The 27,681-nt window shown below is 36.1% G+C and overlaps 1 protein-coding gene across 7 annotated transcripts in view; it reads right to left on the reverse strand.

Moving 5' to 3' along the window:
- Window positions 1–27,681, reverse strand: part of PIBF1 (progesterone immunomodulatory binding factor 1) — a 234,306-nt gene that overhangs the window by 135,733 nt on the left and 70,892 nt on the right. For 6 of the 7 annotated variants that reach the window (XR_008651366.2, XM_063618767.1, XM_055244706.2 and 3 more), the window contains one exon: window positions 20,051–20,149. Coding sequence is in view for 6 of the 7 variants with exons in the window: in XM_063618767.1 (XP_063474837.1) it covers window positions 20,051–20,149 (99 nt within the window). In the remaining variant the exon portion in view is untranslated. Of the gene's footprint in view, window positions 1–20,050; window positions 20,150–27,007; window positions 27,095–27,681 lie in introns of all 7 variants that reach the window. The other variant, XM_055244704.2, reaches the window with a different exon arrangement.

The raw sequence follows: 27,681 nt of genomic DNA on the forward strand, positions 1-27,681 counted from the left end.
TAAAACGTAGTTGGACCAAGAGTGAACCCTAATGAAAACTACAGAGTTTGGGTGATAATGATTTGTCAGTGTAGATTCATGAATTGTAACAAATGTAGCACTCTGGTGGGGATGTTCATAATGGGGTAGGCTATACATGTGTAGGGGTAGGGGTTATATGAGCAATCTGTACCTCTTTTCAATTTTGCAGTGAACCCAAAACTGCTCTAAAAAATAAACAGCCACTTAAGCCATTTAAAAAACCAGTTTTATTGGAGCACAATTTACATACAAAATTCACTAATTTTAAGTGTACAAGTTCGTAAGTTTCAACAAATGTTTTGGCCATGCAACCGTGACTACGATCATAACATCATTCCCATCACCCGCAAAAACTCTCTGTGCTGCTGCTTTTCAGTCAGTTCTCATTCCACCCCTGGCTCTTGGCAACTGTTGATTGGATTTGTGTCATTAGTTTTGCCTTTTCTATTAACGTCATATAAATGGAATCAAACACTATGTAGTCTTTTGTGCTTGTCTTCTTTCAACATAGAGCTTTTATAATAAAAATATTTTCCATGTATTAGTAGTTTCCTCCTTTTTTATTGCTATGTAGTATTCCAAGGCATGTATAAACTCAAATTTAGTTTGATGCACTAGTTGTTTCAGTTTGGGGACATTAGAAATATAGTGGCTATAAACATTTACACGGAAGTCTTTGTATGTATACAGGTTTTTCATTTCTCTTGAGTAAATAACTAGAAATAGGAATGCTGGGTCTTACACTAAGTTTATGTTTAACCTTCTTAAAAACTGTCAAACTGTTTGACACAGTCACACAAAGTGACTGTGATTCTGCATTCACATAAGCAATGTGTGGACATTCGAGTTAACTGAGAACCTTACCAACACTTGGTAATATCAGTATTTTAAAATCTAGCCATTCTAGTGGTGGTAGTGGTAATGAATTTCGGTATAATTTCCATTTTCCTGATGATTAATAATGTTTAGCATCTTTTCTTGTGCTTATTGGTCATCTGTATTTCTACTTTCATCAAGTGTCTGTTCAAATCCTTTGGCCATTTAAAAAAATTTTAAATTGAGTAGCTTGTCTTCTTAAGTTGCAAGAGTTCTGGATGTAAGCCCTTTATTTGATATGTGGTTTTCAAATATTTTCCTCAAGACTATGGCTTGTCTTTCTCCTTTATTAACAGAGGAGCAATTTTTTTTTTGTTTTGAGTAAGTCCAATTTAACAAGTTTTTCTTTTTGTCCCCCAACTACCAGCCAAGTTGGAATATCAAGTTTTCCTTAGGCCAGGTGTGTTGGCTCATGACTGTAATCCCAGCACTTTGGGAGGCCAAGGCAGGTGGAGTGCCTGAGGTCAGACCAGCCTGACGAACATGGTGAAACCTCGCCTCTACTAAAAATACAAAATTAGCTGGGCGTGGCGATGCATGCCTGAAATACCAGCTACTTGGGAGGCTGAGGCAGGAGAATCGCTTGAACTGGGGAGGTGGAGGTTGCAGTGAGCAGAGATCGCGCCCACTGCAGCACTCCAGCCTGGACACCAAGAGCGAAACTCCAGCTCAAAAAAAAAGAAAAGTTTTTCTTTATGGTTCACGTTCTTTATGTCCTATTTATGCAACCTTTGGTAACTCAAGGTTTCTAAGGTTTTCCCATTTTTTCTAGTTTTTGATCTTACATTTAGATGTATGAATTACAAATTAATTTTTGTATGTACGAAGTAGGCGTGGAGGTGCACTTTTTTAAATATGGTATCTAAACGGTTTAGCAAGATTTGTTGAAAAGATTATCATTTCCTCACTGAACTATCTAGGCACCTTCATCTCCCTTTTTCAAAATTGTTTTGGATGTTCTGGTGCTTTCGATTTCCATGTAAATTTTAGGTTAGCTGATTAGACTACAAAAAAAGTCTATTGAGTTTTTGATCAGAATTGCACTGACTCTGTAAGTCGGTTTGGGAAAATTTGACACTACAGCAAAATTAAGTGTTCAAATCTATGAACATGATATCTTGCTCCACTTATTTAGGTTTTTCTTTTTTCCTCAGCAATATTTACTAGTTTTCAGTGTACAGGTCCTGTACTTGCTTCATATTTTGTTAATTTTATCCCTAAGTATTTGATATTTTTCTGCTGTTGTAAAGGTTTATTTTAGAAAATTTCCAATTTTTAAATGCATAGTGCTAACATACAGAAATACAATTAAATTTTTTCATAGTAACTTGTATCCTGTAATCTTGCTAAAGTTACTTAAAGTTTTTGTAATTTATTTGTAAATCCTAGCCATGGCATTTTCAGAAAACCTCCTTGAGCCTTAATTTCCTCACACAAAGCAATTATGAGAAATAAAAATTGAGAATAAAATTAATTAAAACTCCTAAAACATTTAGCACAATATTACTCCACAGCAATTATTAAATCTCTTCCCCAATTTCAGGGCACTTACTACAGGTTTCAGCATTCTTGATATATCCCAAATCTTTATCTATAGGCTTGTTCTTTCTCCCAGGTTCGAGATCCTTATTCTTATTTGTCAACTCTATTTCTATACCTAAATGGTGCTTTAGCATTTCAAGTACAATTCCTAAATCAAAATTATAGCCTTCATTAACAGATGAATCACTTCTGTTTCCTCAAAGTCCTATTTCTGATAACGAAATCACTATCATCTCAAACTACCCGGAAAATTCTGCAGGAATCATTGGTAACTCTCCGAGCTACTTTGAATTATTGTCAGTTACTGCATCCTGTAATAATCACAATAGCTAATATTTAACACATTATGTAACAAACACTATCTCTAACACTCATTTAATCCTCACAGTTCTATAAGTTACTATTATTATATTTTATACACGAGGAAACTGAGACATAGAGGTTAAGTAACTTCCCTGAAGTCATGCACCCAGGAACAATAGAGCCAGTATCATAACCTCCTAGGCTATTTACCCTCCAGAAACTGTACTCTTAAATGTAACTTATATTGCCTCTATTGTAACAGGATTCATCTGTTAGTGGTGATACAGGGACCGGGTGCTATTAAATGATATTAGGGTGAATTCAAAAAATTTCTAAATGCTTTATTAAAATAAGCATTCCCTTACCTTGAGGCTTCTGAAAAAGGGGCTAGCAGCAAACGGGAAATAAAATTATGACTACGTTATTAGCTGGGCTTGTAGTAAAAACTCCAACTAAGAGTTCTTGCGTAGAACTCCGATAAGGTTTAAGAGAGGACATTAGCATGTGTATATGGCAGAAGACTGACAAGTGGTGCAAGTGAGCTCCAACCTGTTTTTCCAGAGCTAGGAAAAGATGATGTGGAAGGGGAAGCTCTAATCATGACTGTAATCTTTTAGAGAAAGATCACTTGAGGCCGGTCACGGAGGCTCACAAGGTCAGGAGTTCGAGATCAGCCTGGCCAACATGGTGAAACCCTGTCTCTACTAAAAATACAAAAATTAGCCGAGTGAGGTGGTGGGCGCCTGTGATCCCAGCTACTCGGGAGGCTGAGGCAGGAGAATCGCTTGAACCCGGGAGGTGGAGGTTGCAGTGAGCCAGGATTGTGCCATTGCACTCCAGCCTGGGCGACAGAGCAAGACTCCGTCTCAAAAGAGAGAGAGAAAGAGAGACAGAGAGACAGACAGACAGACAGACACCACTTGACTAGAAACATGGCCCAAACTATATTTTGGAATATGATCTAAATGCATTAAAAATTTCTTTTCTTTGTGAGGGATGGAGGATGGCAGTAGAGAACAGGTGGAAAAATCTCTACCACCCATCACCTCCAAGTTGTATTTCTAAAACCAATTTTCCCATCTTTATTATCTATGCCACCATCCAATTCAGGCCATAGTTACCAATCATCTGGACTTCAGGAACTCCTATTCAGGGCATCTTGAATTACCATAAATATATATACATATATTACTGCCAAGCTAATTCTCTAAAATGTAAATCTCATCATGTCAGCCCTCACTGCACACTGAAGTAAATAAAAGCTCTTTATTCTGACATTCTACCAAAAAATGAAACTGTATATCCTTATCTCCTATCTACTTGTACACTCTGAATCAGGTGAATGAATTATCTGTTGTTTTTTGACAATTCTTTTGTTTCTTCTATATTTAGGTTTACAAAATTTTTGGAATAGTCTTCCCTCATATCTGCATGTCAAATTTCACACTTCAAATGCTTGTTTCATGTACCACCTCTTCTAAAAGGCCATTCCCAAAACAGATAGGGACATTCACAGCCTACAACAGACTTCTTAACATATATAAAATTTTGCTTTAAAATATAAATATGTATATATGTATTTCAGCTCTTTCAAAACAGAAATTGTTTTAATTTTTAAAATTCTCTACAGTGTGTCATGCACAAAGGTTCAATAAATATTGACTTGAACAATTTCTAGCCCACCATAGGAAAAGTTTAGAGAGATACTTTGGCATTTTATTTCTCTTTCCATAGTCCATACTCCAACAAAGAGAAATCTGAGCACACGTACATATTTTTCTCCAGACTCTCATCTGAAACCATGGGGAGAGATATGTTTCTCTTTTGCCTTTTGATGTACTCAGTAAAGTGCTGAGTTCATAATGTCGGCTCTCATTTAAAATAAAAGGAAACAAGGCAAGCAATATTAAACATTTGAAATCGACAGGAAGGGAATGTTAGGTTCATCTATACATTAAAGAATTAAGGAAGGCAGAGAACAGTACATAAAATGGGCTATGGAGACTCAATTCTCACAGGAAAAAGGCAGTCATGGTAATTAATTTCCATTAGGTTCTATTATAAAATGGTAATGGAAAATGAGTTTAGCTATATGGAATTGTATGTCATGTACAATTATGTGGGAACACATTTATAACATTTATCAGATGGTATCTGCAATTAAAAATTCATAAAAGTGCTTATACAATTAAATTATAATTTTTACAAACAAAATTAATAAAAAGAAAAAAGATAACTTTTTCATAATTCTACCTAAATAAACTCAAAAGAATTACTATTGCTAGTCTTTTTTATTGAAAACTCATGAAATATTTGAGCCATTTAAGTCAATACTGCTCTAGTGGTCTCTATCATTACAGATATATATATATATATCTAGATATATATATATATCTATCTATGTGGTTAAGTAGCCACAACCTTTAGCTATGCCTTGGTATAGCTTATGCTTTGTAAACACTGCCTAAAACTTGTGGAATGAAAACTCATATGTAAGAATAAAGAGAGGCGATCAAAGCTAATAACTTTCTTGTAAGTGGAATGCTTAATATTTAGTTAGGGTACAGACAATAATGGGGAAGAAGTAGTTTCATCTTTAAATTTTTTTTTTTTTTTGGGAGAGCTGGGGTCTCACTATGTTGTCCAGCCTGGTTTCAAACTTGTAGCCTCTAGTGATCCTCCCACCATGGCCCTCCAAAGTGTAGGGATTACAGGAATGAATCGCTGCACCCAGCCAGGGAAGAGGTTGTTTCTACAATCAAGAGGTGATATTGGTTATACTGGATACCAAGTTGAAGTATCTGCTGACTTACTTCTTGATCAAATGTATGGTTTAACCAATGGCAAAACATGACACAAAAGAATAGACATGTTTTGTTACACCAACATACGGAACATTCCATTCTTATAAATGACAGGTTATTTACCATACCTTGACTTTCCTGTAAACTACTTATATAAGTATTTTGAAGCTAACATTTCATTGTCATTTACAGGTACGTGAGTACCTTTACAGGTATGTGAGTTCCTTTACAGGTTTGCATATGGATAGCCTATCAGACTAGGATGATCTGGGTGCACTCTTGCCTGAAGGCAAGGAGAAATAGTCTTTTTTTTTTTTTTTTTTTTTAATAAAGAGACAGGGTTTTATTCTGTTGCTCAGGCAGGAGTGTAGTGGCACCATCTTAGCTCAGTGCAGCCTTAAACTCCAAGGCTCAAGGGATCCTTCAACCTCAGCCTCCTGAGGAGCTGAGATTATAGGCACATGCCACTCTGCGTGGTTAATTTTTTTGTGTGTGTGCAGAGATGGGGTCTCACTTTGTTGCCCAGGCTGTTCCTGAACTCCTGGCCTCCAGTAATCCTCTTGCCACAGCCTCCTAAAGTATTGGGATTACAGGTGTGAATCACCACACACAGCCCGGAGATGTATTATTTTGTGCATCTGCCATCTTCATGATTTTAGACAAAAAGAATTTTAGAAATCATAGGCATCATTACATGCAGAGAATCTATGAATAATCTAGCCAAGAGAAATTCACATTTGGGGTTCAAGTGAATTAAAACATTTGAATTTTAATGATAAATATGCAACTGTCACTTAAGCTTTGCTATTTGAAGATGCATAAACTAATTTTCTACTTTTAACAAAAAATATCGACACTTTCCATTTGTAAAATGAAAACACACTACCTTGGAGTTTTAAAAAACACATCAATTTTAAAACACATGGATTTTCTTTATAATTTACAAAAAGATGCAAGAAAAATCCCAATTGTATGAGTTGCTAACAATTAGAATATACAGTAAGTTGAGGAAAGGGGACTCTTTCTTTAGAGAGCTCACTGTAATAGTGAAGTTTACTCATCTGCATGAAATTTTTTTTTTTTACCAGATCTAGTCAGAGACTGCTCTACCTTTATGGTGCTGAAAAGAGAACACAGACACATCTTACTTTAAAAATCAACTAACTAGATGATGGTAATAATAATAGCTAATATTTTTTGAGTACTTAAAATTAAATAAAGAATTTCTTTTAATTCTATTAGTAACTGTATTAGTCCATTTTCATGCGGCTGATAAAGACATACCTGAGACTGGATAATTTACAAAAAAAGAGGTTTAATGGACTTACAGTTCCACATGGCTGAGGAGGCCTCCTTGTGAAGGCAAGGAGGAGCAAGTCACATCTTTTGTGGATGGTGGCAGGCAAAGAGAGAGAGCTCGTGCAGGGAAGCTCCCATTTTTAAAACCACCATATCTTATTGGACTTATTTACTATCACAAGAACAGCATGGGAAAGATCTGCCCCCATGATTCAATTATCTTCCACCTGGTCCCTCCCACAACACATAAGAATTATGGGAGCTAGAAGGTGAGATTTGGGTGGGGACACAGACCCAAACCATATCAATAACTGTATGAAGCAGACTTATATAATATATTGGTTGTTTTTCCTTTCATTTACAGTAATATACTTTCAATGGCTAAAATGAATTCAGCATATCTTCACATCTAGTAATAATTTCTACAAAAGCAGAAACTGAGTGATCATACATCTGGGATACATAATACAAAGATACACATTATGCATAAACATTTATTAAAATCAGGAATGACTTGAATGAAAAAAATAAGGAATGAAAATAAAACATGAAATAGTCATTATAAGAGCATCCCAAATCTAAAGGATCTCAAACACAGTAGAGCAAAATTTAATTGCTAGCAATTAAATGGCCTAAATGAAGCTAACATAGCTTGTCTAAATGCTAGGTTTTTACACTATATCTGTTAAAAATGTGTAACTACTGTTTCTTTAATCTTAATGTCACTGTCATGATGTTCTTAAAGAATGTTATTAAAAGTCACACAGGAAGACTTTTAAGTCATAATAAATGTATGTCATAGATCATATGGCAGACTCTAGAATCTCTAAGGTATGATTTTGTTCAACAGCTAACAGCTGCCAAATGGCACATTAGTAGGTTGAAAAGACAGTCCATAGAAATATCACAGAATTTCGGTAACTCCTAAAATTAGAAAATTCTAGTTAAATAATTTCAAAATAAAATGTTACCTTTATTGAAAAACTCAAGTAAATATAATTCACATCAATTAAAAGGTATATGTGGTAGGCTGAATGGTGCCCCCAACCCCGCCAAAAAACAGAAGTCCATGTCCTAACTCCCAAAAGCTGTGACTATTATCTTATTTGGAAAAAGAGTCTTTGCAGATGTGATTAAGTTAAGCATCTTGAGATGAGAGACCTGTCCTCAATTATCTGAGTGTGCCATACATGCAATCAGATGTATCCATATAAGAGGCACACAAAGGAGAAAGCCACATGAAGACAGAGGCAGAGACTAGAGTGATGTGGTTACAAGCCAAGAAAGTCAAGGAATGCCTGGAGGACCCCAGAAGCTGGAAGAAGCAAGCAAAGGATTACCCCTAGAGCCTTAGGAGACAGTAAAGCCATGTCAACATCTTAGTTTCAGAGTTCTGGCCTCTGGAATGGAGAATAAATTTCTGTTGTTTTGCCACCAAGTTTTGGCAATTTATCATTGCAACCCTATGATATTAATACAGCATAGTTTTAAATTGTGTTGTTCTTGATGTGTATATTTGAGAACAAAAATATACCTACTGATGTTCAACTTCACACATATATGCTTCATATACTGTTTACTAAGTAAAACATAATGGTGTGGCAGAAAGAACAACTGGGATGGGAACAAAGAGAACAGATGTGTAATTATGGCTCCGTTTCTAGTAACAGTACCTCTTTAGACTTGTTTTCTCATTTGCAAAATGAATGCAATGTTTGCAATCATCTTGAAGCATTTTTTCAAACTAAATTTTTATGAACTTTTAAAGTGTTAAAAAATATATAAAAATAAAGTGTTAAAAATAATAAGGCACAATGTAAAAATTACAGTAACAAAAATCAAGTGTATTTAAAAGATAACAGTAGATAGGTTGGCCACTGAAATTTGCCAGAAGATTCATAGGATTGCATAAATTTATACAAGGTAATTATTAAATACTTATTCAGAGCTGGCAACTATGTAAAATTCTCTATATAAATTGCTAGTTTTTACAAACATGAAGTTTTAGTTATACAGCCAGAACTGTGCCGGGCTTCATGTTTTCTAATAGAAACACGGCCTGAATGGCTTACAGAAAACATACTACTGCCTATTATGCAGGCATTAAAATAGCTAATACGTATAGAACAGTTAAACAGTGCTAGGCATAGTAAAAGTTTAATAAATATTAACTTTATTATTATCTAGGATACATCATATATTCTTTTCTCCAAAGTATCTTCTATCCATAAAAGGACCTCACAACTACAACTTTTTAAGATAATGTTAAGAGGGTTTATGTAGTAACAAAATTTAAAAATGGTAACCATTTTTTTGCTCCTCCAAAACATACATTTCCAATCAATCCTGTTTCCTTTTACTGAAAGAACTTTTCATGATGACTACAACACTGAAGTATAATTTAGAAGCAGTCTCTAAAACTGGAAGTAATGTTCATCTAAATTTGCCTGCCAAGTTTAAAAATGTATTAGAAGTTAAACTGAAACATGTTGAAAATGACTCATTGTGGACCAGAATATACACTGTAGGAAATAAGAGCTCATTTACAAGTGGGAGAAATACACTCACACTTCATCTGTGGTAATTCTCCGGACTTTCCTTCCAGTAAACATCATATTTTAAAATAATCGTGGAAAATAATCTTACCCTTAACTTTAGTTTTTATGAGTTGATTTAGTTAGCTGGCATTCCAATTTTTCATACATCTTTTTTTGGATGTGGGTATATTTACCAAATGTAAATCTATGAAAATTTCCCCCTATGGCAACAGAGCAGTAGCCTATAAAGAAAGCTGTATGAACACACACACATGCACGCACATACGCACACACACAATTCACTCTCTCTTACTTTCTCTGGTTTTCAGTTCACAAGCATAATGACCAACTATGACGCTAGATTTCTAAGAAACATCCTAAAAAATGTGCACACATATAATGTTTCCTTCATCCACATCATTTCCTTTTGATGCTATTGATGAATAATCAGAAGAACATGTACTTGAGTTCTTTTTCTAGTAACACTTACATATTTGTATTGATTCAGTCTACTCTCTCAACGTGTAACCCCAAATTACACATTTGGGAGGCAGTTAGCTAGACTTAGAAAAGACCATGGAACACCCCATCCTCCTCACTCTCAAACAAGGTCTGTAAGATGAATGAACCTGATTTTTAAGCTAATTTATGAGTCACACACTTAAATATATATCCGTAATTGTAACTTTAATGTGGCCTTAAGCAGGATTTAGTTAATAAGTGCTTATGAATTAACAACATGATTCCAACTTGTTTATATTTTCTGAGTTTAGTTTCCTGGCTTCATCAAATGTGTTTTGAAGCAGGAACCATAGTAAGTAATTAACTGAATTATCTGTTCAGCATGCTTTTTATTTAGAACTTTATCTAGACAGTATACATACCCCTAAACCATGTTTTTAAAATGTGATCATCGCCTCTGGCAACAGTTGAGCTGCCTGGGCTGGGCATGGAAGCCAGAATGGGAAAATAAGCACTTTACCTCTTGGAAATCTCACGCATAAAGATTTTTGAGTATATCTTTATTGTGTACATAATGTCATTACAGAGGGATTCTTAAGGTTCTGAATTATTTTAAGACAATCCGTAATAGATTATTGCAGAATAGTTTTAATTCTGTATTATTTTGCCTTTTTTCCATCTTTAAAAATCCTGAGTCCCTTTTTCTTTTTTGAGACAGAGTCTCACTCTGTTGCCCAGGCTGGAGTGCATTGGCGAGATCTCCGCTCATTGCAAGCTCCGCCTCCTGGATTCACACCATTCTCCTGCCTCAGCCTCCTGAGTAGCAGAGACTACAGGCGCCCACCACCACGCCTGGCTAATTTTTTTTTTTTTTTTCATTTTTAGTAGAAATGGGGTTTCACTGTGTTAGTCAGGATGGTCTCGATCTCCTGACCTCATGATCTACCCGCCTCAGCCTCCCAAAGTGCTGGGATTATAGGCGTGAGCCACCGCACCCGGCCCTGAGTCACATTAATGTGGAAAAAATTTTATTTTTGATCCAAACTGTATTTTCCTATATACATGCTGTGTTTGTCACATTTACAATTGCTATTAGAAAAGATGTGTTTAGCCTTCTTCCATCTTAATTTATGGTCTCTGTTTTTTTACTTCTTTGGTGTTTGCTTTGCTATCTGTCCTTTGTTACATAGCCTGTGATTGATTTTTTTCCCTCCTCTGGTAGTATGCAAAATATATAGTCTGTTCCATTTATAGTTTTAAGTTATATATTAAAACATATATTTCTTCATAAAACTATTGATTCTTTCATGAAATTTGAGAACATTATATATGTACGAACACTATTTCTCTTACCATCAATTCCCTAATTTTAGTTGCAAGTTTCTGCTGTTTTGCCTCTACTTCTATTATTTTTATGTTATAATTTTGTTATATTTCATATAATTTTATGCTATAATATAATAATTTTTGTTATAATTTTTGTTATAATTTTTACAATTTCTTGTTAACAATTATGATTACAATGTTTTGTAACCAAAATGACAAAGGTCATTAAGATTACATTTTCCACTAAATGTTCACTGCCAGTTCTTCTTTACCCTGACATCTCAATCCATGGGTTCTTTGATTCTTTCCTTCTTTGGTGAAGTTACAATTTCCAGTAGGTTTTTCAGGAAGGCCATATAGGTACTGTTTCATGGGACCTCACATGACTGATTCCTTGTCATCTTTCAGACTGCAAACCTCCCTGAATCATACTCGATTTCATATATTTCAAATAATTGCTACTCTCTAAAAATTATTTATTTTGTTATTTGTATATTTTCTGATTTACATCACAGAAATACAAGTTCCATTAAGACACAGAGCCTTTCATCTTGTCAAACCTTTAATCACAGTGCCTGAAAATGGTGTTTGGTGGTTAATAAATATTGCTAAATAAATAAAGTATTATTATGGAAGAAAACCTTGAGCTCAACCAAATTAATTAATTAATTTATTTGAGATGGGCATCCCACTATGTTGCCTAGGCTGGTCCTCAACTCCTGGACTTTAGTGATTCTCTTGCCTCAGCCTCCCAAGTACCTGGGTCTATAGGCAAGCCACTGCATGCAGCTTAGATTTATTTTTTCCTTAGTAAATGACTTACTTATTTTGCCCAGATACTTCTAATTCTATTCCTTTAACGTTCATGTTCTGTAACTTCACTTAGATTTATGACATTGCTGTTTCCCATCATCCTCTTCCCACTACCCAGAATGTGATGAGTTCTTCTGAATTGCAGATTCCTTATTTGAGAAAACGTTTTCTTCTATTGTATCTCTAAATGTTTTTTTCCTGTTGCATTTTGTTTTCTTCCCTTGGCACACTGATGGTGAATATATACTGTCTGTCCCCCCCGTCAATTACTTTTTCTCTAACTGTTTTCATCCCTTTTTTTCTTTTTTCTGCTCTATAAACCTCCAGCCTCAAATTACCAACATGGTTTTCTGGAACTCCCGACCTTAAATACGATTTCTCTTCCATTCCTTTTTATTTCTATACTATCATTTTCATATATAGTTTCTCTCATTAGTTTTTCCCATCTTATTCTATTGCCGTATTTTTGGCTTCAAAGATTGCTGTGTTTTTTCTGATCACTTGAGGTCAGGAGTTTGAGGCCAGCCTGGCCAACATGGCGAAACCCCATACCTACTGAAAATACAAAAATTAGCCGGGTGTGGTGGAACACACCTGTAGTCCCAGAGACTCAGTAGGCTGAAGCATGAGAATTGCTTGAACCCTGGGAAGTGGAGGCTGCAGTGAGCCAAGATCATGCCACTGCACTCTGGCCTGGTAGCAGATTAAAACATAAAGATAAAAGTATAGGGAAATATGAAAAAAAGCACTGAATGGAAATTTAGGACAGCTGGTTTATTAAGCTTTAAACTAGCCCAATATGACATAAAAATAACTTACTCTGCTTAACTGATTTCCCATGCCTTATTACTTTGGCCTTGTACTAGTATAAAATGAGGACAAAAATCCTACCATTACCAGAGAAGCTGGGACTGAAAACATAATTTCAAACAATATTAATTTAAAAATACTTGCAATGAAAATTATTTTAAAATACATAATATATGTACATAATATATATTCTTATATATAATAATTATTACATTTTTTGTAGAGATGAGGTTTCACGATGTTGCCCAGGCTGGTCTGAAACTCCTGGGCTCAAGTGATCCTCTCACCTTGGCCTCCCAAAGTGCCTGGATTACAGGTGTGAGCCACTGTACCTTGCATAGAATATATTTTTTTAAATAAAACAAACCATAACTGAAAAAAGTTCACTATTAAAATTAATTTTGAATTGCAACCTTACATTTTAGATCCCAATATAGTATTCTATGTAGTGGCCCACAAATGTAACAGTGTATTCAATTTATTCTACTACAAACACTGAATTTTAAAATTTCCACTTTTTGGAGGAAAGAATCTTAGGAGTGCATGCAGGGATTCAAAGCAACAGAACATGACGTAATAACTGTTCATGTTCATGAAAACGGGGTATTTGTTACTTATCAAATTGTTGAGCTTGAATTGGGACATACATGGGTCTTTCATTTGCCTGAGAAAAGTCTTTTCCTTTGTAGAAAAGTAAAGTCTTTGAGTAAAAAGGCATTTTCATTCGTTTGAAAAATGGCACACCGTTTCCATTCATTTCTCTTTATAACACAGGTTGTTTAATCATAAAAATGTGACATTTGATAAAAACTTCTAACATAAATGAAAAAGATGAGACTAATTATACCTGACTAGAAAATTATGTATAGGCATGCCAGACGCTTTACTTAAGCATGATTCAGGGAAATCACATTCCACATAAAGATTAAAACATAGAAGTGACAAAGGAAGCCAGAATCACATGTTTGAATATTAAAAATTTAACCTCTGAAGACTAAAATATTTTTCCTTAAGTTTCACTATATACAAAATATATACGATATTCCCAAAATATATGAGTTTAAACACATAGGCAACATAGGCACTCTATACTCAAAATAACTTCAGTAGATTCTCTGTCTCTCTACTGTCACACACACACACACACACACACACACACACACACACACACCCCTCTAAAAAAACACGGGGAAAGCAAACTACAGAAATCTTTTAAATAATATCCTCAAAATTGGCTTGGGTTCACCATTTCTTTTGCATGGTAATTTAATGAGTGCGTCAACTCTTTTACACGGTTGTCACATCAGGATGAAAGGGGGATTTAAACTCATTAAGCTACCCACTTGATGCTTCAATCTTTACAAGCACATTTCTACTGAATTTGGCTTATGCCTGAATACTTCTACTGATAGAGAATGTATCAGATGCGAAGGCATTCTGAAAAGTCCTACTATCTTTATGCTTTCTTGTAGTGATTACCCAGTGGTCCCAATTCTACTACTTTAAGTCTTGCCAAGTAAGAAATCCAGCTCTTTCATATATGAATGCTTAAAATACTTGTAGGTAGTTATAGCCTAGCACTAATAGGGCACTTTTGAATCTTTTTGCAGTTATGGCCATATTCCTCTGAAGAAGACCTTTTAGTTTAAAGCTTGGGTGCCCAGGTATCAGCATAATTCTATAGGTAAGGTAATTACAGATCACATTCTACATATAACTTCTATTACTGTAGGATAATATCTCCATATTGAAACCATCCAGGTCATTTTCACATTTCACATCTAAGCCTATAAACCTATAAACCATAGGTTTTCTGGACCCAACTGCATGATCTTACATTTATTCCTACTAAAATTCATTCAGTTAATTACTTCTGCCTGAAAAGATCTATTAGATCCTTACTTCATTATTCAATTAATTTGTTGTTATTCTGCTTTATATCAAATTTGTTAAATGTGGGTTTTTCCTGAAATCACTGACAAAAATGCAGAAATATAGTACTGCAGGATATTATCGATGCGCACCACATACTCACTTCTTAATAATTCTCTAACAACATTTGGATAAAGCCCTTCAACAGTTACTAATCCATTTACCTGGCCTTGAATTGTTCCCATATTTTCCCCATATTGTTTAAAAGGATGTCATGGAAAGTCTTACCAAATCCCTTGTTCCCTATCTAACTCATTTTCATGCTTTACCCCTGCAATATATCTCTTAAAAATTGAAATGTAGTCTTCTTTGATTTATTTTTAGAGAACCCATCCTAACTCTTGGTGATACTTGCTTTTTCAGTAGCAATCTTAAAAACCACTGCAAGCATGGCTGCTTACTGAGCATAATCTATGCCATACACTTAAAAAATATTATATCTAAGGCTCAAAGCAATCCTAAATGGTTAGAATTATCATGTGTATCTGACAACGAAAAAAACAAAGGTTTATCAAAGTATTTATATCCATTAGTTTAAAAAAGTCAAGTAATTTGCTTAAAGTTTATAGAAGATTGCATCAAATTATTACATCAGAGTATAATTTATCAAAATGTTATGTAATGTAATCTACTTATATGTTCCTTAATAGTTGCAAGAATCTGCTACCTTCTTCCCTTTTATGAAAACAAGATGGTATTTGTTGACTCCCTTTATTCACTCCCATTGTTCACCAGGAGTATTAAAAACATGATTTCTGAAGTTTCTCAGTAACTATGATTTGAGACTTGTACATAAGTATTCTTAATAATCATTCTTTAAATTTAATTAAAAACACACAAAAAAGAAAAAAACACATTGTAAGTTTCAATACGTATGAGGTACAAAAGAAGATACGTATTTATGAGGTACAAAATATCTGTCCACCAACCATGCAACACCTAAATTCCTTCTCCAGAAGCAATAAATTTTAATAGATTTTTCCTGGTCCTGATATAAAGAGCCACTTACTTCCTTTTGTACAACTACATTGTTGTATTCTGTAAGTGTATTCATGAATTACAATTCTTTTAACTACTGCCTAAATGTCAACTATGCTACAGTAAATAAGGTGGTATATATAGCATTTTGAACCTAGCAAGTATACCTGCAGGATAACGTGCTAGAAATAAAATTTCTTGATCAAGAGCAATGTACGGCTGGGCATAGTGGCCCACGCCTGTAATCCCAGCACTTCGGGAGGCTGAGGCGGGCAGATCACTTGAGGTCATGAATTCAAGACCAGACTGGGCAACATGGCAAAACCCCATCTTTATTAAAAATACATAAATTAGCCGGGTGTGGTGGCACATGCCTGTAATCCCAGCTACTCAGGGGGCTGAGGCACGAGAATCACTTGAACCTGGGAGATAGAGGCTGCAGTGGGCAGAGATTGTGCCACTGCACTCCAGACTGGGCAACAGAGTGAGACTCCATCTCACATAATACATACATACACAAAAAGCAATGTACATTTGTACTTTTGATAGGTATTATTGAATTACTCTTCATATTAGTTGTACCAATTTAAAATCCCACTAACAATGTTAAGACTGCCTGTTTTTCCATACCCACACAAACACAATGTATTATCAACCTTTTGGTTTTTAGTGGAAAACAGGCAGTTTGTTTTTTCTTTTTTTTTTTGAGACAGAGTTTCACTCTTGTTGCCCAGGCTGGAGTGCAATGGTGCAATCTCGGCTCACTGCAACCTCTGCCTCCCAGGTTCAAGCGATTCTCCTGCCTCCACCTCCCAAGTAGCTGGGATTACAGGCACGTGCCAGTATGCAAGGCTAATATTTTGCATTTTTAGTAGAGACAGGGTTTTGCCATATTGGCCAGGCTGGTTTTGAACTCCTGACCTCAGGTGATCCAACCGCCTCGGCCTCCCAAAGTGTTGGGATTACAGGCATGAGCCACCATGCCCAGCTGAAAATAGGTATAATTTTAATATGAATTTAATGTTGATTTACTGATTTGGAGAAGGGAAAATCAGTCACATGACTGTGACAGACATTGCAAATATTTTTTCCAAGATTGCATTTGCATTTGTTTTTTGACTTTCCTTATGGCAGTAATGCCACATCAACATTTTTCATTTGTAGGGAATCAAGTTTATCAATTTATTACTTCTATAACTCCTAAGTTGCAAAGGCCTTTTGTAATTCAATATTATAAAAACATTCTCCTATGGCTTCTTAGGTTTTTAATGGTTTTATATTTAAATCTCTGATCCATATGAAATTTATCTTGGTGTAAGTTATGAGGTATGGATCTCAATTTTCTTTTCCCCTTAGCTGTCTACCCTAGTGACCTGTCACAATTCATTGTTCTTATTTAGAAATGCACTTACTTAATTTTTCCATATAAGCCACAGAACTTATTTGTCTGGCTTCAAAAAAATATTTTTGGTATTCTATTTGGCTTACTTTAAATGCATAGTGTAACTTACGAAAACTGACATTTTCATGAAAAATAAAATTAGTTCTCTATGTACACTACCTCAAAATTGAACTTCAGATGAAGAAAAGGCATAACGTAAAAACTATAACTACAAAAATTTATGTGGAAGAGTAAATGTACAAGAATGGGCATAATAATTGTGAAAAAGAATTTTTAGTGTTGGTTTGTCAAGTTTCACAAAGTCATTTGAAAATTTTGACATGAATTGCACTGAATTTATATATTAATTAACAAAGAAACTGATGGTACATCTAGAATTCTACTTTTAAAAATGTCATTTATCAACATTACAATCCTAACCAGGGATACTTTTCCCTTCATTTATTGATATTATATCTTAAAAAACAGATAAGTAACTTTAGCTATTTTAAGCATTTTGTTAAAGCCTAAGCTTAATTTTGAGTTTTACATTCCCAGATATTATTCTCATTCATTCACTCATTTATTCATAAGTCTCTGGTTCTGTAATGTCCTTTACAGTCCTGAGCATTACCTCTATTTGCTGCTCAAGGGTTATTTTTAGTGCTGTCTAACCTTTTTTTCCTTGTCTTGATTTTAAAACTATCACAAATATTTAAGGTTGGCAGAAAATTAGGCTCTGAATAAGCAAGGCTTTACTATGACTTCAAAGAATTATTAATAAATAAGCTTCCTCTTATCTGGCAGTTTGAAAATGAGGTCTTCCCGTTTATCTAAAATTTTAGTGAAAAATTCGTTGGAAAGATATCATCTTGTGAAGAACAAATTTCAGTTAGTAAAGTTTCACAACAAAACTAAATTGGACAAATTATTCTATGATAATGGTAGTTATCATAGGAAGGCACTGTTCTAAGTGCTTAAAAACATTAAATAATTGAATCCTCTATTGCTTAATAGATACTTTTAGGTATTAGAGTATCGCATGGCATTCAGATGAACATCAGCTGCAAATGTATGGACAAGTGGGATAACAAGGATTTAAGTTAAGAGTGTAGGACTAACAGAGCTTACAATAAATATAAATTGGTCAATTTTATGATCAGATGTATTATTCTCTCCAACTTTATGAAACCATACAGTAGCTATCAAGTGATGAATATAAGTTCTGATTTACTAGGTAATATCTTATGTTTTCTTTTAAACCTTATTAGTTTGCCCATAAATCTTATTCTAAAGCCATCCCTAAAACTACACATTAAAAACTGATATCAACACAAAGTCAAATGAATCTTTAGGGGACATCATACAGTTTTGTAAGTGGAAGGGTTACACGTAATAAAATATAAAACATAAATGCTTTATAGGAACTCTAACAAAAGGAGCTGATTTATATACCATGATCTTTTACACCACGATCTTTATTTTTTTTAGATAAACTACAAAATTTTTTTTTGAGACAGAGTCTCACTCTGTTGCCGGGGCTGGAGTGCTATGGCATGATCTCTGCTCACTGCAATCTCTGCCTCCTGGGTTCAAGTGACTCTCGTGCCTCAGCCTCCTGAGTAGCTGGGATCACAAGAATGCATCACCACACTACTACTAATTTTTACATTTTTAGTAGAGACGGGGTTTTACCATGTTGCCCAACCTGGTCTCAAACTCCTAACCTCAAGTTATCCACCCGCCTCAGCCTTCCAAAAGTGCTGGGATTACAGGCGTGAGTCACTGTGCCTAGCCTGATACCATGATGCTTAGAATAAGACATACTTCCACATTATAGGAATGACTTCTTCAATATAACATTTATTAAAATTCTTCCATAGGCCAAGTTTATAAAGTTGATGTGAATTCAGAAGTATGACAATTTGAGCCATTCTAAAAGATTTTTACAATAGGTTAATTATATGAAGACTTGCCTCAAATTTTAGTTTTATGTATTGCTTATACCTCAAATTAATCTGGTCTTCATTTAACAATTAAAAGACCCATTGAACTTAATTTCAAAAGTTTATTAGTATGTGAACGGTATGCAGAAACTTCACCATTTTAGCAACTTTTCTGAAATAATTTCAAAATGTAAAGTTAAAAAAATAAGGTAGCCACTGTTTACTCTCTATGCAGTCAAACAATGGAAAGTGTAGAATGTTTAATGAAGTAATGATATTTACCATAATGCCCATCAGTTATTTTCCTTTTAACAAGGCTATTAAAAATAAATATCATTTTCTATTGGTAAATTAAAGATATATCGTTCTCTCTGATACCCTCCTTCCAAAACACATACTTTAGAACATACAGATTTTGAAAAAAAAAAAAACTAGGGAGTATACAATGGTACAATCACTTTGGTGTTACCATTGGTAGGTTTTTTAAAAGTAAAACATTTATCTACCCGATGATGAACAATGCCACTCCTAGGTATTTAGCCAAGATAAATAAAAACACACACTTTCAAAAAATTATATGGCAGCTTTATTCATGATAGTAACAAATTGGAAACCACCAAAATGACCATTGATAGGTGAATAAAATATATTCATACTCAGCAATAATAAGGAATGAACTACTGATACAACAACAAAGTGGAATGAAAGAACCTGGCACAGAGTATTTTTAGTCTAAGAGGAGCAAAACTAATCTATTGTGACAGAAATCAGAAAGTGGTGCCTCTTGAGTAGTAGCGGTTAAGAAGGATTGAAGGGCCATAAGGAAACTCTCTGGAGTAACTGAACTGTTCTATACCACATTTTCAATATCCACAATAATTGTATATTGTAAAAATAAAGCATATAAATTATACCTCAATTGAAATGAAAATTATTCTCTCCTTAAAATACATTTTCTAAATGAATATGTAACAGAAACAATAATGGAAGTTTTAACATTTCTATTTTTATGATGCTTACCTGTCTAAGAGCTGATCGTGTTTTTCTAAAGCATCCTTTTCAGCCATCACTGCTCGTTCCTTTTCAGCCACAGCATTATCCCTTGCTTCTCGGAGATTTCTAAATTTTAAACATGGATTTCAGTTATTTCAAATGCGTGATTTATCTATGTTCTTTCTTAAAGATGGACTATCTGACAATCTTAAGGACCCATCTGAGAAGGTGGGGACCCAAAGTGTACACTATATAAACCTGCCTGGCTTGGTTGAGTGTCTAAGAGCAGGATACACCAGTGTAGGTGCAAATATGGTCTATCTCTATGTCACACCACCCTTCTCCACACGGGTCAAAGGGTAGGCTAACCAGTTTGTATATACAGTAATTTATGTATTCCTTACGAGAATCCAATGAGATAGGTGTAATTACTCATATATTATCCACCAGAAAACTGAGGTTTTGGGAGGTTAATAAATGTCCCATAGAATATTTTAAGTGAAAGATATATTGTGGAGAATCAAAATAAAAGGGCGGTTTGGGATATGAGCAAGAGAATCATTGAAATGACGAACCTTGAAGTCTCAGTTATATAGGAAGGAATGGGAAGGAAACACAGGTTGACAGACAGGAGAAAGTAGAAGGGACAAAGAATTAGAGGTCCTGATAAGGTATGACAGATTAAGTCAAAGTGTAATAGTTGTACAAGCAAGATAGAAGACTGGAGAATGGTGATTTGGAGGTAGAACAGCACTTTTCAGTGGCAGAATTTTGGTGGCTAACAAGATAGGGTATGAAAATTAGTATGACTAAATTAAGTAGAGCTGAGATGAAGGTCAATATTCATGTAGGGTTCAAGGAAGTATGAAGCTAGGGTATTGGAAAAGTCATCTACTTAACAGTTGTGAGGACACTAGGAAGGAACTGAAATTATAGAAAGAATACATTTAGTGTCAGTTAAGGGGAGCTGGAAGATAACAACAATGACTAATTGGGAGATTACACAGCTAGCCATGAGCTTCCAAAAAGATCAAAACTTTTGCCTTTTAATCAAGATGAAACTTTGAATCAAAAAAAAAAAAATACCAACAGTAAGTTTCTTTCAGATAGTCACCTATTTTTTTTAAATCTCCTTCTCTAGCAGTTACAACATAAATAAAAAGAATGTAATATAAATGATTTTGCTCACTTAATCCCTACAAAGCCCTTTATGTTATAACCTACTTTTTAGCTGAGTAAACTGAAGTTTAGAGAGCTCATGTACCTAGCCTCAAGTCACATAGCCTAACAGGACCATAATTTGAATCCAGTTATTTCCTACTCCAAAGCCAGGGCTTTTTACATCATGCCACACTATCTCTCATGAAAAACTGGACTGGAAATTATTATTTTTTATTATTCATATAGAATGTGAGTAGGGAGTCATGAAAGCCATAAAGTTTGAATAAACCTATCTACTGAATATTGGATAGAAATGCTTAGTAGTCATACTTGCTGTACCAGTACTCAATCTAGTCTTTTGCATGGTGAGGATCCTTGGGTCATCACTTTGTCAGCTGGAAACCTTTGTGGCCAGTGGTGCCTTTGCCCGAGTTATGCTCAGGACCACTGGGCTTGTTCCACCCACTCGGCCTCACAGGCTGTACTCGGCTCAAGATATACTGGCTGGGATCCCACACCTGCCGAGGGCAAGCCAAGTGCAGAGCAGCAAGGGGTGCGTGAGCAAGTGAGCGAGTGCAGGGTTCAACCACTGCGCACAGCCGGGCACACCGGCTGCCGTGGGGTAGGCGGCTCCAGGCATCCTGTGAGGCTGCGACTGGACAGGCATACTGAAAGCAGCTTCCACTGCTGGCACCGGGGAATGTGGTGGTGTCCGGAAGCTTGGAGATGCCAGGAACTGCAGATCCCCAAACAGGTGTCAGAGCCCTTGCTCAGGGAGCTCCTAGGTCTGGGCTCCCCAAAGGGCTGCAGCAATTCTCTCCTTGTTGCAATGTGGCGAGTGAGGGGCATGTTTCAGCCCTTTTTGTGTTACAGCTCTTTCAGTCCCACCATTAAGCAGGTCCCAAGTTCTTGTCCTGTGTCCAGGAAGAATGAGGTACACAGACAACTGGAGCATGAATAAGGCAAAGAGGTGCTTTCCTGAGCGGCAGTACAGCTCTCAGGAGATCTGGAGTGGGTAGCTCCTAACTGCAGGCAGGCCATTCCAATGTCTGCTCAGCTCTCAGCTGAGAGAAGACCCACAGTTGGTAGCTCCTCTCTGCAGGCAGATCGTCCAGAAGTCTGCCAGAGTCTGGGGTTTTTGTGGGCTTCAGTGGGGAGGAAGTATATGCTGATTGATCCATAGGTGGCAATGGGTGGGCCGGGGGGAAAAAAGTACCGTAAGTTCTCACTCTGTTCTGTGAAACTGGTGGCGCAACTCCCATGCTCCAGGCCATTCCTGGCTTGAGGTGGGGCTTCACCGGGGACCCATCCCTTTCCGCCCAGGAGCCTGCCTGCCTCCTGCCGCCATCAACCAGCTGTAACCTGGTGCCTAGGCTGGAGTGCCAAAGGGCACCTGCAGGCCTGCACCAAGCCGCCCTCATCCTCCACTTTGGCCAGCCTCCCTCCCGTGCTTGTCAGTGTCCAAAGTCCAGAGGAGGCCGAGGTGGCAGGGGGCTGGGGTGTCAGCAATGCCCCAAGAGCGGGCACACCTGCAACAGTGCCCAGGCTTGGCCTCAACTTTGCTCTGAAATCAGAGTGGGTGTTGGGACTAGGGAGAGGTCAGGCAGCGGGAACAGGCATTTCTGAGCCTGTGGGGGAAGGTGGCTCCCTAGGCTGAAGATAGTGAGGGAATGCCTGGGTCCGCAGCTGCGACTGGGCCGCTGCAGCTGCGCCTGGGAGGACTCCCGCCCCTCCAACTGGGAAGGGGTCTGGGTTTCTGCCTGTTTCTGGCTCCTGCTGGCTCAGTGGAGCATGCAGCCCTGGATGCGCCTCCCCCACTGCAGCTGGCATCTTTACAGCAGCTGCTCCAGATGGGCCGCTGCTGCCATCAATATTAACAACAAATTTAAAATTTTAAAAATGTCAACCATTAGAGATTTGTCAGTAAAATAGTTTATGAGCCAGAAATAAAATAGTTTCTTCAGAAATGTTGGAGTATAGGTAACTCTTATTGAAAAGAAAGTAAACTACTTTTGTGGGTTACTATCTAAGTGGAAGTGCATCCTAAAGTAGCTATCAAAAAATGGCATATTGTTATTTTCAGATGTCATCCTGATTGCAACAACCTTCAAAAATATTCTATTCTCAAACAAACTGAAACATAAAAAATTAATGTTATAGATAGAATAAAATTCTCAAACTATATTAAACATTTATATATTTTTCATTTCGAAATGATGTAAATATTTTAGTCAGTAAATCACCACAAATTGGTTTCAATGTTCATTTCTCAAATACAGCCTCATTATTCTATATGTTATTTCGGCAGCACAATTACAGGTAGATCACATTTACAGGACTAATGAACCATGAATGCTCAATTGGTAGATGGAGAAGCTTCAGTCCCTAATAACATTTCCTTTCTTGCAACAATGGACATAAGAAATGAAAACAAGACACAGGGAATGAAAAAAAACCTAGAACAAGCTAACATCAGGGCTTGTGAAAGGAGGTATGATTAGAGGGTACTATGTTAAGTACTATGTTAAGGCATAAATAAAATTCTATGGCCACAAAGAGGTGTCGATTATTCTTTACTGGACTAAGAGAGGTAGGTGAATAAAGTGAAACATTTTTTAAAAGTAACATGTAAGTTGGGCCTTGAAGGACAAATAGGTAAAGCAATTCAGAAATTGCTGAATTTCTGAAATTCTGCAGAAATGAACTGGGGAATGCACCAGAAGAAGCTAAGGCTTCCACCAAGAGGTCCTCTCACAAGCGTTTGTGGGTAACATTTCTGTGTAAACCCAATCTCCTTATCAAGTACCACACCTTCCATATCCAGTCCAAAACCTGCATTCTTTAGCAAAAAGCAGCATAATTCCTTGTAAGAAATAGATACTTTATTTAATATTACTAATTCACAGGTTTCATATGAAGTCTGAGAGAGAAAAACTGAATGTATTCTTCCACTGACAATAATAGCAATAGCATACTGTTTACCATGTGCCAGAAGCCGTTCTAAGCACTTTACATATCATAACTCATTTAATTGTCACAACAATCCCACACAGCAGTTGTATCGGCATCTCCATTTTACAAATGATAAGATTAAAACACAAAGAGGTTAAGTATTAGCTTAAAGTCACACAGGAAGTATGCTACAGAGCCCAAATGTGCACCCAAACAATTTGGCTCCAGAGTCTGTGCTGTGAATCATACTATGCTGCTTCTTAAAATTTCCTTTGCTTCACAGATGTTTTCTCCTTGAGAAATTCTGACATTATGAGATTTATATTACATGACCACCTCAAGGCACCAATAGATGTAAAATCAAAATAAGCCTTGAAAGAATTGTGAATATATTATACATTAGCTTTTATGGCCCACAGTATATAATATGCTCTTTCAAAAATAAACTGTTTGATAAAACGCTAGATGTATTCCTTCCACAGATAAGACAATAACTTTCATATAACTAATAAGTAATCCATTTCTAAATGTTAAATGCATTAGAAAATATAACAAATACAATTACAGAACAAATTACAGGAATTCAAATGTTCTTCAAAAGAGAAACTTGAAAAATTGATAGAAGCTATTTGTAGCATGTACAAGCTAATGAAGCTCAAGTTTTAGAAGTCCAAACCAAGTGTATAACCAAATGTAATTATAACAAAGAAAGATAAGTGTTTTAAAATACAAAAATCTGAATATATCATCCTTAAAATACTTTTATAAAGTTAACGTTAGATTCCAACGCTGTGTTTTTCATGATTCTTTCATGTTGTTTCCTAGCAACTCTATGTATCTCCCATATACACATAAGTATTTCTCTCATCCACCCTATGTTGTGGGATGGAGACATATTGAGAGGAAAGATTGAAGAAAATAAATCTTAAATAAATACTATGTGAAATGCAAAGGGAAAGTGAGTATACTACTTTTATAACTAGAGTGTTCAAATAATGTATTTTTCAACCTGGGGCACTTTTTAGAATAAAAGAGGGTGCTATTAAAAATTATGCCAAAGAGGGCCGGGCGTGGTGGCTCACGTCTGTAATCCCAGCACTTTGGGAGGCCGAGGCAGGTGGATCATGAGGTCAGGAGATCGAGACCATCCTGGCTAACACGGTGAAACCCTGTCTCTACTAAAAATAAAAAAAAATTAGCCAGGCGTGGTGGCGGGTGCCTGTAGTCCCAGCTACTCGGGAGGCTGAGGCAGGAGAATGGCGTGAACCCAGGAGGCGGAGCTTGCAGTGAGCCAAGATTGCGCCACTGCACTCCAGCCTGGGCGACAGAGCAAGACTCTGTCTCAAAAAAAAAAAAAAAAAAAAAAAAACAACACAAAAATTATGCCAAAGAAACACGCACAAACCACTACTTTATTAGACAAACCAAGAGATATGGCTACTTAAATTATAACATTCAAATGAGAAACTTAAAAAGTTCTTTTTTTTTTTTTTTTTTGAGACGGAGTCTCACTCTGTCGCCCAGGCTGGAGTACAGTGGCGCGATCTCAGCTCACTGCAAGCTCTGCTTCCTGGGTTCACGCCATTCTCCTGCCTCAGCCTCCTGAGTAGCTGAGACTACAGGTGCCCGCCACCACGCCCGGCTAATTTTTTGTATTTTTAGTAGAGACGGGGTTTCACCGTGGTCTCGATCTCCTGACCTCGTGATCCGCCCACCTCGGCCTCCCAAAGTGCTGGGATTACAAGCGTGAGCCACCGTGCCCGGCCAAGAGTTAAGTTCTTAATCATTTACTTAAATAAAAGGGTTTTAATATTATAACAAAATAGACATAGTTCATATGCAATATAGTGCCATTTGTGCATCAGATAATTTAATACACAGAAGTTTATTCAACAGTAGCTCACAACTGAAACTTGAAAACCTCATTATAAAACATTCATAACAACAGACTAACGTACAGGGTAGAATGTATTTGCCTACTACTAGATGATAAATTTCACAGTACCAATAGGCTAAATCTATATTTATATCTGAAAAGTGGTAAGAAAAATGTCAGAAGAATGAGAAAAACTTTAGGACCCTTCGAAATTCAAACAGTATCAAATCAGAGTTTGGCAATGCAAGGAATACGTCTCAGCCTGAATAAACATCCCTAATGCCTCAGAACTTAAAATTTACCTTAAATTTAAGCATAAATAGTGAAAAAACAAAAACAAAAACAAAAAAAAACCATGGCTGTCAGAAGAGCTCAGCAGGCGCAACTAAGCAATCCAAACTCTTCCTTCTGTCTTCATGTAAAAATATTTTTGGCTAATAGAAGTAAATATATTTTTCTAGTTAGAACAACAAAGGATTAAAATAGGCTGTTTTATATGACAGGCTTATTTATAGGAAAAGTGTTTGAATTTATCATCTCTACCTCCAGAGTCTTCCTGGACACAACATAAAACTGCTCATTTCCATATCTGATGCCTTTGTTTTTAAGATGGCACAAAATAGAAGGGTTGCATGTAGATTATCTTGTTTCTATTCTATGACTGTAGTTTTACCTTTATCATAGATGACTGAAAAGTTAACGAGTAGGACATAAAAACGAATCTTATTTAATAAATTTCTTGGGAGAAGCTATACATTTTAAGAGTAGAAACTTTTTGACATCATTGTTGACTGAAAATGCTACACTTTCCTATCCTTTTATTATAGTTGGTGCCTTGGTTTAAAAGTTTGTGTCCTCCAAAACTCATGTTGAAATTTAACTGCCATTCTAACAGTATTAAGAAGTGGGACCTGATAATGGTGATTAGGCCACGAGAGTGGGAATGGTGCCATTATAAAAGAGTGAGTTTGGCTCCCCCTTGCTCTGTCTCCCACCTTCTTGCTTTATGCCATATGATAATGTAGTGAGAAGGCTCTTGCCAGATGCCAGTACGTAGATATTGGACTTCCCAGCCTCCAGACCTGTGAGCCAATAAACTTCTGTTCATTATAAATTATCCAGTCTCAGGTATCCTGTTATAGCAGCACAAAATGGACTGAAGACAATTGGTGCTCAAGCAGATTTTTGTTTGTTTCTAGACATGAAAACTTAAGCACAAAGTAGATAAACACTGAACCCAAATTATGGTTGAAAAATTATAAAAAATTTAAGTACCAAAATGCAAAATATTTGCTTAAATCCATTAATGTGTTAAGATTTACAAAGTAGCTGACAGGATAAAAGGTAACATATCAAAATGAAACAGAATGAATCTGGCAGATGGTTAACTAACTACTATATATCTTGTCACTACACTCAGTCCTGATCAAATCCATTATAAACCTTTGAGTAGGTTTTCATCTAAACCAACAGCCACCTAATTTCTAAAAAGTAGTACCAATTCATTCTTTCATTCAATAAATATTACGTATACTGAGCATTTACTGCGTACCAGGCACTGGTACCTGGGAGTCCAGGACTGAATGATACATGAAAACTCCTACACTCACGGAGATCACATTCTAGTAGGAAAAATACCCCAAAGTAAATAAATATGTAGTATGTTGGT

The sequence above is a fragment of the Symphalangus syndactylus genome, chromosome 15 (genome assembly GCF_028878055.3).
Source record: "Symphalangus syndactylus isolate Jambi chromosome 15, NHGRI_mSymSyn1-v2.1_pri, whole genome shotgun sequence".
In the NCBI taxonomy this organism is placed as follows: Eukaryota; Metazoa; Chordata; class Mammalia; order Primates; family Hylobatidae; genus Symphalangus; species Symphalangus syndactylus.